A 20,157-nucleotide genomic window follows, 5' to 3' on the forward strand; every position below is an offset into this window, starting at 1 on the left:
CCGGAGGATAACAGCTGAGTCTGTGTTGAGCGCGTGAATGCATGGCAATGAGACAGCATATGTATCCCATCCCAACCTGTTGTCATTCTCACACAATATCAATAGCACTGTCTCAGTGTGCATCTGTATGGATGTGCATGTATGTCAGCATATGGTGAATTAATGCATGCACATGCACACAAGTAGTTTTCTTCCTGCAAGTTTTTCCTACCAGGTATACGCCTCAAGATTACTCCATCATTCTAACAAGTCACTGTGTCCCTTAATGCATAATGTCTTTTGCCGTTGTCATTCTTATCTTGTCTATCTCTATCGTTACCCACTGTGTTCAGAAGGCAGGGAGTGATATCCTTTGGCAGTAGTTTATAATGCATACTGTGTGCTTATTGTGATTTGACAAGATGATTGGAGAAGGATGAGAGGGAAGGTATAATCCAGTTTGTGGCACCAGCAGGCCAGACCTCTTTGATGTTCAGAGGAGCACGTCGGTCCTGGCCACCTCCCACCTCTCGCCTGTCCACTCACATCACTGTCACCAGTCACAAAACTGTCTGACACTTATCTGATTGGGTGACTTCATGTTTGAACTCTTAGAAAGTAATCGTATTGGTTGCCACCCAGCGACACACGTTTGATTGGGTGACTTTGTATTTGTTCCCCGCGGTGATTGGTTGACATTTTGCTTGACCTATCGGAGCAATTCTCTTTGGTCTTGTTTGCTTTTACGCTGTGTGTGTCTAGATGATCTTGTTCGATGATGGATGTAAGATAAGTTCTTTGACAGTTTAATTGCACTGTGAAATGTATGTGTTGGCTCTTCCAAACTGGTTACATCTGGGTAACACGATTGGTTTGTGTGCATTGCTCTGTCCAACAGGATTAAAGAATGGGTTGATCAGATGCAGAAAGAGCTTGTCACCCTGGCAGACACCGCCACAGCTGGAAAGAGCCTCACTCAGGTATAAACACCCACACACTACACACAAATGCATACAGAGAGGACGTAATCTTAATTTGCCACTACTATGGACCCCCTAAATATCATACATCAATGCATCAAATAAGTTGCGTTATTTATTGTTTAAAAGTTATATTCTGTTCAGTTCTTGTATGGTTCCTAAATGATGTAGACCTTTCAAATCAATTGGACACAAATATTTACTTACAATAACAATAATTATGTGCGGATTTGTTACACATTCACTACTCTTTGTTTTTGTCCAGATTTTTCTGAGGAACCAAAACCTGTTCACTGTGGAGCAAAACGATGCAGAGGAGCTGGTGGCCAGGGCAGCAAGAAAAATTGAACAGCTGCTGGTGAAAAGGTCTGCTGCCTTGGAGGTGAGACTCAGACCACTTCAAAAAACCAGCCAACACTTTTACAATATTATGTTATATATATATCAAGTTGTACAGGACGAGATCCTAAGTGACACTTACTGGGAAACTAAGTTTTGCATCTGTTGTTTGTTAAGACATTGTAGATCTGATGATACAGTTCATAAACCAAGTGTATGAGTGAAGAACCATGTTTTTATCCAATCAGGAGACAGAGAGCTATACAGAGGCGGGTCTCTGTGCCCGTAAACAATGACTCGCTGCTCTCCATCGCAGCACTATCTGACGAAGAGGGCTGTGTGTTCATGTGGTGGTGATGTAGGGACGAGGGAGGGGACTGCTAACTGCAGTCACTGACGGGAAGTTAGCTAAAAGGACAATATCACTTACTTCTCCTTTACTATTCAAACTGTATAGTGCTGTTTTTTTTGTCTTTTCATATTTTGCATTTGAAAGGCAACTGTACTGGTTCTACCAGACCATCGTACTTCATTTCATTTGTACAGAAGGTCTAGAACTGCTCAATTGACAAATGTTCACTCACTTGGAGGTGGGTGTCTGTTGAGGTTTAAAAAGATTGGATCTGCCCAGTGCCACTCCGGATCTGCCATAACCAATCGCATAGCGTTTGGTCGTGACGTATGTCTTGCGCCGGGACCGGCCGGAAACCAACAAAACTCAGCAAAGCTTGTTGTTGCCCCGGCTTTAATTTGTCGATATTCGGCAGCGTTGCCACAACAGACTGAATACCTTCTCTCGTATCCTTATCCATTGTCTTCCTGTACCTGAAACTAGCGCACAACCGGCAGAAATATGTTCGAACAGTCAGGAACCCATGAATACACCGCAGACCCAGACTGACTACTGAAGTGAAAATTAAATTTGAGCGGAAGTAGGTAGGCGGCCGGAGCCAGGCTAAACTGTACCACCCATTTGGACTAATCATCGCTATATCTACAGTAGATACATTGAATGAAGTTGAGTTGAATATATTTTGGATATAATGATCTTTCAAGCTCTTCCATTAACAAACCTAACAGGATTTACCAACATGTTGTGGATAAATGATTAATTCTCCATATGCCAAGTTGAATCATAGTTGTAAATGGAAAATGAGTTGTTACATGATAATATACTTATGTTTACATTGAATTATGATAATAGATGAGCTGATTCACAAGTTAATGCCCAAAAAGCAAGCATCATGTTGCAGTTACACCACCACCTGGCGTTTTATTTAACAATTTGTCTAGATTTTCAAGTGTGATAACAGTGAGTGTAGTTGAAATAATCTTGTAAAATGATAGCCTGGAAATCCTGACCCTGATATCTTGAACGATAGAGGGTCTGGCGACGATCAATAGTAATTTCCAACTCTAGGGGCGGCTCCTACTCGTGCATTTCAAATGCCACTGCACGCAGTTGGATAGCACTACAACCAATCAGAGCGATGCACAAGTGACGTAAGCCCCGTTCGTTTAGCGAACAGCTGTTAAACTGTTCAATTAAACGTTTGCCGTTGTCGGTCGGCAAAACAGAACATTCCACTTACTTGCTAGTGAAAGCTATGAGTCCCGTCTTCCAATTCGTTAAGGGTCGAGGCCAAAGCAGTCTCAAACTCACACAACATATCCGCAGCCATCTTTGATGTTTACTATCACAGCTTCGACGTCGCATGCACGTCACTGTCGTCATCCGGTTACGTCCTCCCCAGAGCACCATATAAAGGGCTCTGGCGCGCCCATATTAGATAGAACCAATTGAAACGTTATACCAGATTTCTGGTAGTCTTGATAAGCTTCAACGGAGCGTCTCCAGACCAACACGCGCAGCAAATTTAATTTGCCAGCGCCTAGTGGCAGGTCTGGGAATGCCAGGCTAGTAAAATGAGGAAGTCTCATTACAAACATTCCAGTAACAGGACACCTGGTCATTCTCCATAAGCTTCCTGTGAAGGAAATAAATATGAAGAATAAGTTCAAATCTGTCAACAACGTTCACAATTCGGGAGACCTTTAACATGGTCACAATCTATTATGTTATGGTCATTTTCTAATAGCAAACTAATATAGCAGTAAGTATAGAACCGATTTATTAGTTGTGTGAATTCATGGATGATGGATATTAGTTTGTAATTGCAATACCAACAGCTGATGAAGCATGCACACAAAAGAGTAGAAGGCAAGGACTGAGATCTTTTTTCTGAAGCATTACAGTAAGTGATAATAAGAGCATTGTACATGGGGAAGCCCCCCTTTTCTATGTAGAAGTGGGTCACACAGTAGCCTACTGTTTTGTATACATTCAGAGGGAGATCTCAGTACCTCTCACTCTGACTTTATAAGGCATCACCATTGTTGTCTTATTAGTAATGGAAAGAGAGTATTTATGAATGTTTAGAAACATATCTCCTTCCAAGTATCTGTCTTGTATATGTTAAGTAAACACCCTGGTGTCCTTATCATTTTTCCGAGTGCTGGTGCCGTAAGCAGCGAGGAGAACATTGGAAGTGATAGAGGAGAGAGTTGGTTGGAGGGTCAGGGGCGTGTGTGTGTGTGTGTGTGTGTGTGTGTGTGTGTGTGTGTGTGTGTGTGTGTGTCTGTGTGTGTGTGTCTGTGTGTGTTTTGGTGTGTGTTTACAGTAGGTGGTAGGTGGTGGGTGGGCTTCAGATGCTGACAGTCCATCCAGCCTCCGGACACCGATCACTTCTCACTCTTTATTGCATATGTGTGTCTAAACCTCTCCTACAAGAAACCTAAAGACATACTGATATTTAATTGTCTGTTGTGAGGTGTATGGATGGGGAGATAAATGGATGGTGTGGAAGAAGCGCACATGCATGAACATGACGGATGCATGCAGTGATGGACATATAGACGGAGTAAAGGAAGACGGCTGCACATGATGGCACAGGGAGAGGAACAAATATTTGCTTTGAGCTTGTAAGAGGTTGGCTATTTTGGATGTATCGTTTTGAGTATTTGGAATACTGTTAGCAGGGGTAGAAGTGAGTATAACACAACCTTAAATCTAAGCTTACATTCATGCACTGTCCAAAAATAATTTGAAGCTGTGCTTAGGGCTGAGTTTTGCTGACCATTCTTCTCGGTTAAAGTGGCTACGAGGAACTTTTAAATATCTTTAAAACAGCCTAATTTTTCCTCTGATAATCATAAATTACATTTACAGCAAACGAGTCCATCAGTGCAAAGAAAGCAGTTTTTATATAGTTTTTATTTATTTAACGGGAGTGAACTAGTCCTGCAATGTTTACTCCTAAGTAAATGAACGGTACTAAAACAAAGTTTACTTTGCTTCATCATCATCAGATGACCATTATTCATCTGAAATAGTCATTATTTACAAGAACATAAAAACATTACCTCATTGTGATCCATACTGCCGTCTCTCGTTCATTCGCTTTCTGTGAGGACAGTGTACGGAATCGTTCAGCTCTGTGAGAGTGGTTAGTGACACTGCATCAACTCATTACAATCAGGTGTGTGTGGCACTGACTGGCATTAGTTGATGCAGTGTAACTAACCACTCTCACAGAGCTGAAAAGATTCCGTGCCCTCACACTTAAAGTTTCAACACAGACATGCACTATATTGCGTCCTAACCATTTGACACTCACACCGGCCAGCACGCGCTAGAAAATAGCTTTACAACAGCTGGCGTCGTAAAAATACTACCGCTTTTGTCCAAAGGGGCCGCCAGCCACCAAAGTTCCTCGTAGCCACTTTAAATGAATGGCTTTGGTTGTAAGGGCTATCAGACAGAATACAGAAGAGATTCCTAATTTGCAGTTGGGAGTTGTTCAGTGCCTTGGATATAAGGCTGGGTGTGAGTGTTGTCAACATGATTAGAGATATAGCCCAAGGCACTTGAGCCACTTTCACTTAGTTGTCATCTACTTTAAAACTTTTGTTTTCCGTAAGTCTCTCTCTCTTTCTCTCTCTTTCTTTCTTTCTTTCTCTCTCTCTCTCTCTCTCTCTCTCTCTCTCTCTCTCTCTCTCTCTCTCTCTCTTCTCTCTCTCTCTCACAAATCAATGCAATTCAAAAAGCTTAATTAGCAAATTGTAGAAAACAGTATTGCCAAAGCATTACAGATAAATTACTGTCAATCTCTTTCTCTCTCTCTCTCTCTCTCTCTCTCTCTCTCTTTCTCTGTCTTTTCATCTCTGATCTCTAACTCTGCATGAATGGGTGACCTTCGAAAGGCCACGGTTTACGTGTAAAACAAGTGTGTGTCAATGTGTGTGTCGACTCATGTTTCGTGTGGCAGAGTGCAAACATGCAATATTAATGAGAATTTGGCTGCAAACTGTTAGGAGAGAATGCTTTATCAAAGATTGCACAATGGGGTTTGATCTTAACAGGAAACAGAGGGAAACACGGTAGAGATATCATTTTAACTTTTTAAATCTTTGATAAAAAAGTTATTGTGTTGTGATTGTTAATGCACGAAGTAAAGTATTGACGGCAGGTGATTCTATGTTGTCTAAATCAGCTGTCAGTGGGCATTTTTAGTATAAAGCAAGTGACTTTATCCAAGTTAAACAAAATACAACACCATGCAATAAGTCTGCAAGAGCTAAGTCAATAAGATTACATTGTTAAGTGTTGACCAGGTGAGCAGCAGCTGAGCTTACCTCAGGTTTAAATAATGATATTAACAATTGAGATTTAGCTATAAAAAGGTTCCACATCTGTCAGTTGTTTGTTCTATATATGTATACATGCTTACACACAAACACTCATACCATCTGGGACAAGTGGCTATTGTGGCTTAAGCAGCTTACCCTTTTTCCTCTCTGAGTGCACTTCCTGACCAAGTTACCATTAACAATACTGCTGCCTACGCTATGGTAAACTAGGCTAACGTAGCTTCATGCTAAAGTGACAACGATGAGGTGGGTGGGCCAAACAGGTAGAATGGTTCATAGTGTAGTGGCTGGTGTACTGTCCTTTTTGATCTGGGACCTATTGCCTAAATTCTAGTTTTTATACTGTATGACCAAAGTTGCCATTGTTAAGCAAGAAACATGTCATGAATAGGCAGTGCTGGGAGAGTAGACAGTGCATAGCTACACAGTGCATTGACATACAATAGATGTTATTGTTGCCCTATCAGAGTATTGGGCTATGAAGGTTCGAGTCAAAACCTACTTACCACTTACAGAGAAACAGGCTAAGATAGAAAAAGAGAGACAGCCAGGGAGAGATAAAGAGAATCACAGACAATTGACTCTGAACATGGTTGTCATAAGTATAGCTGACCACATAGGAAAGTGTGTGATGCTCCCCAGGCTGGATCCAATTATTTCTCCCTCCCCCATCCCAAGCCTGTTCTCTCTTTGTTTTGCTGTCTGTGTGCACTGTAATTAAAAAAATAACTTATGTATGGATGCTGCAGAATTGTTAAGGCAAAAGGCAAACTAACATAAATATAATAAAACAGACATCCACACATGATTGCACATGAATGTATTGTCCACAGCCCTCTAACAACCAGCAGACAGTTGTGTGCTGCAGTTGTTTGCTTTTGTTTGTTTGACAATATACAGTACATGAAGTGATTGTGCATGTGTGTTTGTGTGTGTGTTTGTGTGTGTGTGTGTGTGTGTGTGTGTGTATGTGTGTTTGTGCAATTTCCTCTCTTCTCCTGAGGTGAAGGGCTCTATCCAGTGACTAATAATCCAGTCTGCAACATTACTTAGAGTAATACCTCAACCAACATCACTAAAACTCTACCGGACACAGATGGCTCGGTAGTGTGTGTGTGTGTGTGTGTGTGTGTGTGTGTGTGTGTGTGTGTGTGTGTGTGTGCGTGCGTGCGTGCGTGCGTGCGTGCGTGCGTGCGTGCGTGCGTGCGTGGGTGGGTGGGTGGGTGTGTGTGTGTGTGTGTGTGTGTGTCTGTCTGTCTGTGAGTGTGAGAGAGAGAGAGCGAGTACCCACAGTATCTGTGTATGTTAAAGTTTGTACTTTCAAAATTACATAGAATATCTTCCTTTTGCAATGATGACATCATGATAACTGGCATGCGAGTAAAGTTCATTATAGAAACATTGGAATGATGGCCCTCAATCAAGCTGTCATTTATGAACTACGAACATTTTATTGGATGCATTCACCTGTGTATTAAAATAGGACATGAAGTCATTTTATTCAATAACTATTATTTACAATTGTTGCACTTGTGCTAAACATATATGTATCTTTCTTCTTGCTTCTGTTAAACCTGTATAGTGTCAGCTTTTATAGCATGTAGGTCATATACAAGGATCTCGATTCATGGTGTGCTCTCGGTGAGGTTTTAGATAAGGCATCATTTGTTTCATGCTGGGGTGACTGAAGCCGTGCATTTCTGTTTTGTCCAACTAAGATATTTAACCACGATCAGGTTATTCCTCGCAGATTTAGAAAAGTTCTAGAATTGACTATTGCAATGTAGTTCATTCTGGTCTAAGCAGAAACATCCTGTAACTTACACAAAATGCCATTGCCACACTTTTAACTACTTGGCAAAGAAGCGACCACATCACACCAATACTTCATTGGTCAGTGAAGGGCAAGTCAATGGTCATGCTCCTGCCTATATCTAGGATCTGGTAACTACCGATGAGCCTGGAGTTTTATTAATCTGTCGACTGCTGTCACAATGTTATAATAATGAGTAAAAGATGTGACATTATAATGTTCTCATGTGTGTATGTTTGTGCACCAATGTAACACAGTAATGAATGGAGGCTATGATATAATCAGAGATATTCCAGTCTCCGGAGCAGATGTTATTCAACCTCCCATCTTCACTCTGTGCTGATCATATTAAGCAGACAAGAGGTGTCTGCATGTGTCTCTGTCAGTGTGCTCTCATTCATGTGTGTGTGTATGTGTTTGATAATCAAAACGAGTGAGGGAGTGGGGAGGAGCAGTGCAGATGGGGAATTCTAACTAGACGTATGGTACACCGGGGACAAGTGTCCAATTTATTCATTAAGAAGAATTCCACATTTGCGCTTGCAGATAACAGCACACATGTGGTTACATTTGAATACTGGAGATGTGGAGACCGTCACAACCGTTGATTCAAGTGATGAAGCTGTTTTATTATATCTAATCATTCTCAACACTAATTGAAATTGACCTGTAGTATTTATTCAAAATCAACATTGTGATACATTGTTATATAATTACAGTAATCAGGATGATAAGATATTGTTTAGCCTCTCCATTAAACCAGTTTGAGATAGTGTTTCTCAACAAAAATTCTCGTGAACTTTGGTGCTTTCTGATATTACCGTTGTATACTTTATTTATTTAAAAAAATATATGTGTATTACAGACAGTGGCAGCTGTTTTGGTAATGTTTCCACTCGTATTTTATTGTTTCACATTTGTCTTTAATTTTTTCTTGACACCATTTCCCAAGGAACCCAGAGGAGCTTTAATAATGATTAATGAATCATCTATTAAACTTTAAGGGGGTGGTCATACATCATTTACAACGACTTCTGGCTTGCAGGTTGTGAAAATTCCCTTTAGACTGTATAGATCAGGTTAGAAATGAATACAAAATATTTTCTTGATTAACAGTTGCCTTAAGTTAACAACTGCAGAGGTGATGATTAAAACCCTTCACTTGAAAGTAGCTACGAGGAACTTTTAGTTTCTGTTGATTTTAGCCAAACCTTTGGATGAAAGAGCACAATCATTTATAATTGTATTATTACCAAAGAGCATGGACGATAAACAGCAGCCAAAATATGTTTTCACGACCTGGCAAATCCCAATGTGTTCCTATTAAAGGATAACTGAAACATAAAACAATTAGTAAATGACTTATTAACCTTTGATAAACCCATTTTTTACAGTGTTTAAACCGCTCATAAATAGCACCTTATAGAAAGACGTTCCTCTAGTTCATTATTTTGTTTTACTTTTGAATAATTTAAATGACTCAAAGTTTGTGTTGAACAGAAATCCAGCCGTTTCCCTGGTGAAATCTGATCAGGTGACACCCTATCAATTCCCTCAAGTGGACAGATACAAATCTTTGTGATACATGTGATGAGAGCAAAAACAGCCAAAGAGAGAGAGAGAGAGAGAGAGAGAGAGAGAGAGAGAGAGAGAGAGAGAGAATGCGACGGGGAACAGCCGTAGATTTACTGTTCCCATCGGAGGAGGTCTGGCCTCTGAGAGAAGCCATGTGGAGCAGCACGGCACTCCCCTGGGCTCTCACAGCTGCACATATCTCCGCTCTTTTCCCTCTGTCTCGCTCTCTCTTGCTCCCTTTAGTCATCTCACCTCATTCCCCCCTTAGATCCTCGCATCCCTCGCCTTCTGCTGCAGTCTGTACTGTACTGTATCTTTTCATGTGTTCAGATCCTGACCTTTTTGCCAAAGTTTTCTGTTGAACTGGAATTTGAAATCAGCCTTTCTTTACATATGTTGACATATGTACAGTATCTCTCTCTCACTCTCTCTCTCTCTCTCTCTTGTCATGCTCCCTCCTCATCTTACTTATCTTACTTACGTACACGTTACACAAAAGTGCATACTCACACACACTCACACGTGCACACTCACACACACACACACACACACACACACACACACATGCACACACTCACTGACCCAATGTATTTATTAGACATTTTGGAAACACCTAATTGCTTTACAAAGCTTCCATCCTTTTTTTACAGAACAACCTCCAGCCACCCTTAGATCTCTCTTCATCATCCCAATGTTCACTCTCATGAGCTGAGCTTTAATGAGAAATACGAACACTGTGATCATTTAGAATCTGAGTATTGTTACTCTATTTGGACTTCCCGTTAATCCATCTGCTCATAATTAATGTATCTTACTCTCCCTTTCTTGTCTGCTTGTTATATCGACCGTTCACATCTCCCCTATTTTTTTCACTTAGTAATTCCTTTGAGTTGGGCCTCATTATGGAGAATATGTTACCAGTGTTGTTCATGAATGTGGAGCAAAAGGAAGATAAGACTGAATGTGGGTGTGAATGATCTTTTAGACTGTCACCACCCTTGTGAGTATTGCTTTGTTGTCTTGTGGAGGAGAAGGTAGTGTGCTCTGAATGGCCCATTGATTTCAGGCGTGTGGAGCCTGTGCACACAATCACACACACACACACACACACACACACACACACACACACACACACACACACACACACACACACACACACACACACACACACACAGAAAGCCTGGGAGACTCTGTGAGGTTTAGCAGAGCCTGTCTCATCTTCCCTGTCTCCTTTAAGCTGTGCTCTGCTTTCTCACTAAATGCATGGTGGGCTGCTGGACTTCCCTGGCAGAATGACAACTAAGACGGGTGAGAGCAGGGCAGGAATAACTCTCTGTGGGGCTCGCAGGTAAGACTCTGCGGTCATCCAACACTCAGGCCAGCTGCAAACATTTCTGTGCACACCAAAGCCGCAGTGTAATGATCTCATGCATTACTTGTGAATGAACAGTGGAAGGTGCATGAAATGTGAATTTTTATATTATGTGGCCTATTTGACTTTTGGAATATTGATTGTTACAGCAGTTGTTGTGGTCATCATTTGGACATTAAAATGTCGAACTAGATGCATCCAACATGTATCAGCAATGACGCCTGCAGAAAGTACTGGAGGTTTTTGCCCCTATATTAGATTTCATGATTCTTATCAATGTCTGTCTCCTCTGCGCTCATGTTTCTCATGATAACACCTCGTTTTAAACCTATCCACCTCCTTTCACCCAAAGTATTGGCTCCAAGTCTATGTGCTTCATCTTCTTCCCCCATTAAGGCTGCATGGGAGTTGGTGGCTCTCCTCAGCTCTCTAGGGGTCCTCCAGTGACAGAGTGGACTCATTATGGTGTGGAGTTGGGGTATCTATACTACAATAAGTGAGAGGGAGACTAATGAGCAGTTATATCGAGCACACTACAGGGAGTATGTTATGCACTCCCATTAACTGAACCGTTGTGGTGCAAAATTTGTGCGTTTCACCATTGCAACGCTGGCGTCTAATCAATTGGTAGAGGCCGCAAATGGCAGCATCTCTGTAATTAACTGTTATGCCAGTTTAAAGAGGTTAGCTGTCACTCAGGGAGCGGTCTCATCAAATCAAGAGCGGATTTAACTGTGATGTTGCTGGCTGTTTGTTGCCAGATAACCTCTCTGTGTTACACATGTTTTACAAAAGAGAGAGTTAGAGAGAGATACGGAGAAAAAGAGAGAAAAGGGGGAAGGGTAATTAGGTTTTGGTTGCTCACACAACCCACCTCGCCCTCCCCCATATCTCGAGGGAGAGGAGCCTCGTCAAAAGCCCTGTCATGAATTTTTAACAACCCCGTCGGTATGCTCTCTCAGGAGTTGCACATGTGTGTATGTGCGGATTTGCATGTGCATGTTCATACACAGTGAGTGTGTGAGGAAGAAGGGTATATTGACACAAAATGTTGTGGTCCTATATTCTCCACTTATTCCCATGTATCACATCACATGCAACACAAAGGAGACGTCTTTAATTGATCCATATTTTCACGAACCTGTGTATGTGTGTGGTCCTGCATGCATTTGCATTTGGCAAATTCAATACATTTTGAGAAATGGTCTTGATTCATGCATAAATAATACAACTTAGTTAGCTCAGTAGTGTGACATTAACATGATTTAATGTCACATTGACTCTAGGTGACATTAACCTAATGACACAACCTCCTGCACTTGGCTTTTTCATGACAATATGAACTGTTGCTATACGGTGGCCCATAATTACAGTCTAAATGTTTTTTTTCTATGAGTTTTGAACAACCACGATTGTGTTGTACAAATAGGAATACAAACCTTGGTTGTATTTGTGATTGAGGAGTGAGGGGTCAAAATCAATAGGGTTTTATACGTCCGCCCAGTTTTGCCTGTGTTTTCCTCCCATGTATTATTTTGTTAAATTTGCTCTGAATACAGTAAAACACTGGATAACACAGTTTTATAGGAATACTTGTTTTAAAGTGAGTGAGTTAAATCTTGTCACAGAGCAGCTGGCACATGATTTCAAATGGAATGGCACCATGGTAAAAAAAATTGTGGAGATACTAAGAGTGGATAACAATATATTGTTTGGTATATAGGACAAGTTTCCATTACTTCATAAAGTTGGTATATACTGTAACAGTTCGAGCTATTGATTCAGATGTAAATCTCCACAAGATGTCAACAAAATAGTCTCATCACTCTCAGTGTCTGACAAATTAAAACATATTTTAGTACAGCTAGTGATAGAACTTGTTATTTTTGTACATGGTGAACATGGTGCGTAATAATGTCATGCTTGTTCATTTGTGGTGGTGTGTGTGTGTGTGTGTTTATGGTCCAGTGGGGTTTATATTCAGCTGCTGACAGCCAGTGCAGAGGAGGTAGAGAACGGTCTGGAACAGAGCCCGGCACTGGAGGCCAAAGGGATGGGACTGTGGATCAAGAATGGAACTATGGCAGACAGCAATAGACACACACACACAGACACACACTCAGTTAAAGCACATAATGACAAGTACTATTAGCATCTCAACCAGCTATTGCTCATGCACAGATCTGACATACCAGATGTTATATATTTGCAAAGTCCAACTGATGAATATTGTAAGGGAATTCAACTTTAAAATATAAAACAGTTTACCTTCATCATGTCCGACTTTTCCAATGAAATCAAAATTAATTCAAAAGACATTCCTCAGCGAAGTTACTATAAGGCCATTCAACCTCAATGTTGTGAAGGAAGGAAGTCAGTGTGTCAGACAGGAGGGTTTATTTGAGTGCAATCCTTTGCTCAACGGGTTTGTCATTAGTCTGTACAGTGACAGAAGGGCAGACCGGTGCCAGGCTCAGGTTTTGATCTGTGTGGGTTTTTCCCAGGTGAACATATACACACAGTCTTGTGGAATAGTGTCAGTTTCCATTTGTTTCTCTGCCTGCTGTCCGCCTTTGGATCGTATTGTTATTCTATTCAAACCCCTTACCCATTTCACACTGAATAAAATCTCGTTCAGGAAGAGAGATAATGTTATATTTACTTTCAAAATGAAGTCTGACTTGTGCTCTGTATGAAGTAGATAATCTTGTGCTCACTATGCAAGGCGCTTTGACTTTCAAAGTTCAAGTAAATGCAACACTTGCCTTGTCCTAATTAGTAAGCTTGTTTGGGGTTGTGTTTAGCCAGTTACAAGGATACATGACAGTGTGGTTTGACATTCATTTTAAGCTCTGAAGTTTACAGACAAAAACTTATAAAAAAAATACTTAAACGAGTTTTAGTTTTCTGACCCAACGGTAAATTTTCAACTTTTTATAACTAGATTAATTACACAGTACTGTCAAGTGGCTTGATTAAAGACAGCTGTTAAGGATAATTGACCATTGCTATGGAACTAAAAAGACACATTACGTTCAAGAACTTCCTGCCATATCAATTATCTTTCAGAAGAACAAATACTGACGGGTATTTTGTCATAAACCAAAGTAAGAGACAAACTGAAATGTTGACCTGATGATGGTATGTGATGAAAAATCACCAAATATTTGATATGGATCCCTGAGGAGATATTTCACTAGATAAATTACAACGTTGTAGGGCTGTAACGATATGTGTATCGAACCGAGAATCGCGATATGTTGCGTATATTGTTCTTTGTGTTCAAATCTGTTCAGGTTATCTGTTATTAAATGTTAAATTAAGTTAAATGGTATTATAAATGTTATTCAAATAAAATGCTTTTCAAATTTAAAAAATCGTTGTATGTATCGAAGTGTGGGTCAAAAATCGTGATACAAATCGAATCGTGAGTTTTTATATCGTTATAGCCCTAGTCAGCTTGTAGGTATTTTTCCTTTTAAAGAATCAAATATATTCTGCAATTGGAATACACTGACCAATCATGCAATCCCACCTCAAACTCATGTTATTTCTGTAATAAATTGATACATCCTTGGATGTTTTAAGAGCCGTTAAGGCAATTTTTCCCCCCAGAGTAATCAATATGTGCTTTAGTTTATATCAATCACTTCTCAGTATGAGAGTGTGTTCACATCAGGGAGAGGTGTTGAGTAAAGGTGAGGTTAATAACATCTATATCCCCTGGTTATCAAGTAGTGTCCAATTTGATTGACAGCCTCTCAGTTGATAATCCATTTGCACTTGACTTTATTCAGTGATCTGCCATTTCATACACTGCGGACCCCCCTCCATTTATCTTTATCTCTCTCTTCTATGCTCTTCACACACACACACACACACACACACACACTACTCTCCTACAGTACAACCTTTTCATTCTCACAGTATGACACTGTTGAGTGGCCTTTAGCGGACAACGCTGTAAGACCAGGGTAGCCCTGTGCTTTGTACGGTGGCGCTGAGCATTCACCAAATAAAAAAAAGTTTCACAGCTAATGTAGCCGTTAGCACACTCAGGATCTCGCAATTACGAGAAAAGATCTCGTAATTACGAGATAAGGATCTCGTAATTACGAGATAAGGATCGCCCCTCTCAATCATCAATAACGATGGTTGGCTGGCTGCAAGACGGCAACGACTCTGTCCGACCTTATCGTCTTTTATTCCTGCCCTAAAAGCACACTTTACTCTATTTTTACACACAATCCATGACCAGGATATCAAGTAGGCCTATGAGAATAATGGCCTAAATGTTGATTTAGCAATTTAGTGGTTGCGGTTCCGGTGTCGTGCCAGACTTATAGTGTGTGTCTGTGTGTTTGTGTGCAGATGAGGTGAACCTAGCCATAGGCAAACATAGGCAATTGCCTTGGTTTCCGGACTACAATGGGCCCCATAATCAATACAATTATTTTAAATATGTTTTGACTGTTCATTCATCAGCGATCGCACCGGGTATAGCCTATACTGATGGACAGACTTTCGGCTTTACGCCCGTGATCAGCTGCTGAGGTCCGACTGGGCTTTTCTCCTGAACAGTCCCAGTGACTGCATATCTGCACAAAGTTGACATGGCTATACTCATTGTCATGCCCTCCTTGTATAAGTTCTTATGTGTTTGTATGAGTTAAGGATCACACCGAGTTTAAACGACTGCATTTAATCAAAGCATTCAATAAAACTGCGCTCCGATACAGTAACAAACAGGAGGTAAAAGTGAACTATTCTGATTGGATGAGGCAACACAGTACGGTGGCTCCGGTGGCTCATATTGAACAAACTGCATATCATTTAACCAAATGCTAATGTAGCCGTTAGCACACTCAGGATAAGGATCTCGTAATTACGAGATCTTTTCTCGTAATTACGAGATCCTGAGTGTGCTAACGGCTACATTAGCTGTGATTTTTTTTGTTGTTGAAGGAATGCTCAGCGCCACCGTAGCTTTGAGCTCTGCAACGTAAAATCCTAATAATTTCTCTGTCTCTGGGATCCTATCCATCCAAATGTTTTAAAGTACTCTCTTTTGCTCAGGTTTTCTATAATTAGACTGACACTGTGAAGCGGCATACCTTGTGTGGGTTCCAATCTAAATCTCTGTCATTTTTCACTCCCCAGAAACTGGCCACAGCTGCTGAGAACTTCCAGATGGAGCATCAGTGGAAAGACGAGTTTGAGGTAACAGAGGGACACAAAAGTGCAGACACACATACACACACACACACACACACACACACACACACACACACACACACACACACACACACACACACACACACACACACACACACACACTTACAAGGATACATGAGCTCGTATACTACACTCAACAAAAATATAAACGCAACACTTTTGTTTTTGCTCCCATTTTTCATGAGATGGACTTAACGATCTAAAATTCATTCCAGATACACAATTCTGAGTCCCCAGACCCCCAATAAAGCAAAAAAATGCACATTTCAGGGTGGCCTTTTATTGTGGACAGTCTAAGGCACACCTGTGCACTAATCATGATGTCAGATCAGCATCTTGATGTGGCACACCTGTGAGGTGGGATGGATTATCTCAGCAAAGCAGAAGTGCTCACTATCACACATTTAGACAGATTTGTGAACAATGTTTGAGGGAAATGGTACAATTGTGTATCTGGAATGAATTGTAGATCTTTAAGTCCATCTCATGAAAAATGGGAGCAAAAACAAAAGTGTTGCGTTTACAGTATCTCACAAAAGTGAGTACACCCCTCACATTTCTTCAAATATTTCATTATATCTTTCCATGGGACAACACTGAATAAATGACACTTTGATACAATGTAAAGTAGTCAGTGTACAGCTTGTATAACAGTGTAAATTTACTGTCCCCTCAAAATAACTCGACACACAGCCATTAATGTCTAAACTGCTGGCAACAAAAGTGAGTACACCCCTTAGAAAAAATTTACAAATTGGGCCCAAAGTGTAAATATTTTGTTTTGCCACCGTTATTTTCCAGCACTACCTTAACCCTCTTGGGCATGTAGTTCACTAGAGCTTCACAGGTTGCAACTGGAACCCTCTTCTACCCATTCATGACGACATCAAGGAGCTGGTGGATATTAGAGTCCTTGCGCTCCTCCATCTCCCGTTTTAGGATGGCCCAAAGATGCTCAATAGGGTTTAAGTCTGGAGACATGCTTGGCCAGGCCATAACCTTTACCCTCAGCTTTTTTAGCAAGCCACTGGTCATCTTGGAGGTGTGTTTGGGGTCGTTATCATGTTGCAATACCACTCTGCGGCCCAGTTTACGAAGGTTGAGTGCACATGGTCAGCGTCGTACACAGAGGTTGGCTTTGGAAAATAGACGTATGAGTGCTGCCAGCATTGCTGAAGGGCTTGAAGGGGTGGGGGGGTCAACCTGTCAGTGCTCAGACCATACGCCGCACTCTGCATCATACTGGTCTGCATGGCTGTTGTCCCAGAAGGAAGCCTATTCTAAAGATGATGCACAAGAAACCCCACAAAAAGTTTGCTGAAGACAAACAGACTACGGACATGGATTACTGCAACCATGTCCTGTGGTCTGATGAGACCAAAATACATTTATTTGGTTCAGATGGTGTTAAGAGTGTGGAGCGGCAACCAGGTGAGGAGTACAAAGACAAGTGTGTCTTGCCTAGAGTCAAGCATGGTGGTTGGAGTGTCATGGTCTGGGGCTGCATGAGTGCTGTCAGCACTGGGGATCTACAGTTCATTGAATTCTAACATGTACTGTGACATACTGAAGCAGAGCATGATCCCCTCCCTTCATAAACTGGGCCGCAGGGCAGTACTGCAACATGATAACGACCCCAAACACCCCTCCGAACGACCACTGGCTTGCTAAAGAAGCTGAGGGTAAAGGTTATGGACTGGCCAAGCATGTCTCCAGTCTTAAACCCTATTGAGCATCTTTGGGGCATCCTCAAACGAGAGATGGAGGAGCGCAAGGTCTCTAATATCCACTAGCTCCTTGATGTCGTCATGAATGGGTAGAAAAGGGTTCCAGTTGCAACCTGTGAAGCTCTAGTGAACTACATGCCCAAGAGGGTTAAGGCAGTGCTAGAAAATAATGGTGGCAAAACAAAATATTGACACTTTGGGCCCAATTTGGACATTTTTTCTTGGGGGTGTACTCACTTTTGTTGCCAGCAGTTTAGACATTAATGGCTGTGTGTCGAGTTATTTTGAGGGGACAGTACATTTACACTGTTATACAAGCTGTACACTGACTACTTGACATTGTATCAAAGTGTCATTTATTCAGTGTTGTCGCATGGAAAGATATAATGAAATATTTGAAGAAATGTTAGGGGTGTACTCACTTTTGTGAGATACTGTATATTTTTGTTGAGTGTATATATCTGTATGTTTTATGTGTGTGTTTATTATATGTTTAGTGCATGTGTGTAAAACCCAGGGAGACACAGGCATTAACGGTCAATCTTGTAGTCTGGGTTTACTGGCCATACATTGTATGTGTTGTCTGAATAGGTTTAATATGTTTGCGTATGTGAGCGTAATTTGCTGTGATTACAACTCCATTAGTAAATGGGTTAATTGCCCATTATACACTGTGATATGACACATTATGCTCCTCCTTTCAGCTGACAGATACTCTGCTTTCTAAGAACCACAGTGGCAGACAATTATAACGCCGTGTAAAGCTGCGACAGTCAGGGAAAAACACTACTAAATTGCAGAGACAGTTGTATATATGCCCTAGCTGTGGATTACTATATTGCCCTCTCCGTGTCATGGGAATGCTTCCCCGGAGCATTGCAAATAGCTGTAGGCACACAGAGACAGATGTTAAAAAGAGGAGCACTCAGCACACTCATACACTTAACTCATACAGTATTCATTCATGGGAAGCGAGGACCAGTGTCTTCTTCATTAACATAAAACTGGGGAATTGGCTAATGGAGTAGACAGCCACCACAAGAAGGGGCCTTTAAGGAATGAATTAAGCATTTCACGATTACATAAATGTTAAGCTTCTTGGTGCAACACCCTGAAGCAAAGTGATATTTGTGCTTCTTTGTTGCTTTGTTTACAGGATGATGAAATGGCCTACTACAATGCAAAGGACAATGTGAGTGTGCCTATTTGCTTTCCTTCCCTTTTAGCCCCAGCAACCACACATAGGTCAAACTCTGTTTCCATACACAGGTCCATATCTCTCTCTCTCTCTTGTCCTCCCTTTCACCTCCTCATCGTTGCCTCTCTCCTCCATTTCCCTATTCCCCATATTACCACGTTAGTGTCTTATTTTCTTCCATCCTGGCCTTTTCTATCATTGCTTCAGCCCATTACTGCAGTCTCTGCCTATTTATCCTATCCCCCTTCTCCAGGCTTTTCTTCCAGACTAGCTTCCCCTCAGTCATCCCTCCTCCCACCCGTACGCAGGTGAAGAGGTTTCTGCTGTGTTTCTCCTCTAATTGACAGATGAGATGTATGAGCTGGCTACACTGTTGCTTTATTAGGAAGCAACTGTTCACCCTCTCTCTCCCTCCCCCTTCATGCTTGCTCTCTCTCTCTCTCTCTCTCTCCACTTCAGTCCTTCTCCACTCTGCATTCTTTCCTCTATATCTCACCATGCTCTTTTCTTCATATATCTCCCTGTCTGTGCCGCTCTCATTGATGTAAATTGGTGAATGCATGGCAGGAGATATAGATCTCCACAAGGGGTAAAGACAATTTTTGTTGTTTCCTGCTACTCCTCCCAAGTGAAAATGATAAGAAGGAGACAGAGCATTACATCATTAAGCATACAGTTGATATACTATATTTTCTTAAATGAGCTGGGAAGATGCTGTGAAAAGTGGAGCAATGACATTTATTACACAAGACAGGAGTTGATGAGGATGTATTAGTCTTTAAGGTTTTGTACTTCTAAATACATCCACACACTGCTTTTTACATTGTGTACAATGATGCTTCAGCAAATAGAATAAAGCGGTCTCTAAAATATATTTTCAACATCCGTCAGCATTACTTTCTGCAACCAGATTGTTTATTTTTTTATTCCTTAGCTGGACGTAAATGAAACAGAGGGAAGAAGGAAATACAGGATTCGGCCAGACTTTAAAGAGGACCCGTCATTTAAACGTTTGACCGACCACAACCACACGGCTGTCCACATCCCCACTGACATCTATGATGGCTGTGAGTTCACACACACACACACACACACACACACACACACACACACACACACACACACACACACACACACACACACACACACACACACACACACACACATACACACACACACACACACACACACACACACACACACACACCAAACCCTTGTGTGAACCTGAT

At 41.3% G+C, this 20,157-nt stretch overlaps 1 protein-coding gene across 1 annotated transcript in view; it reads left to right on the forward strand.

Annotated features, from left to right (window-relative positions):
* The window catches only part of LOC307251295 (voltage-dependent calcium channel subunit alpha-2/delta-1), a 66,145-nt gene that overhangs the window by 4,900 nt on the left and 41,088 nt on the right, over positions 1-20,157 (forward strand). The window contains exons 2-6 of the mRNA XM_080028622.1: positions 878-959; positions 1,225-1,341; positions 15,929-15,988; positions 18,887-18,922; positions 19,863-19,995. Coding sequence (XP_079884748.1) covers positions 878-959; positions 1,225-1,341; positions 15,929-15,988; positions 18,887-18,922; positions 19,863-19,995 — 428 coding nt within the window. The remainder of the gene's footprint in view (positions 1-877; positions 960-1,224; positions 1,342-15,928; positions 15,989-18,886; positions 18,923-19,862; positions 19,996-20,157) is intronic.

This window comes from Ammodytes marinus, assembly GCF_949987685.1.
Source record: "Ammodytes marinus genome assembly, chromosome: 5".
Lineage (NCBI taxonomy): Eukaryota > Metazoa > Chordata > Actinopteri > Uranoscopiformes > Ammodytidae > Ammodytes > Ammodytes marinus.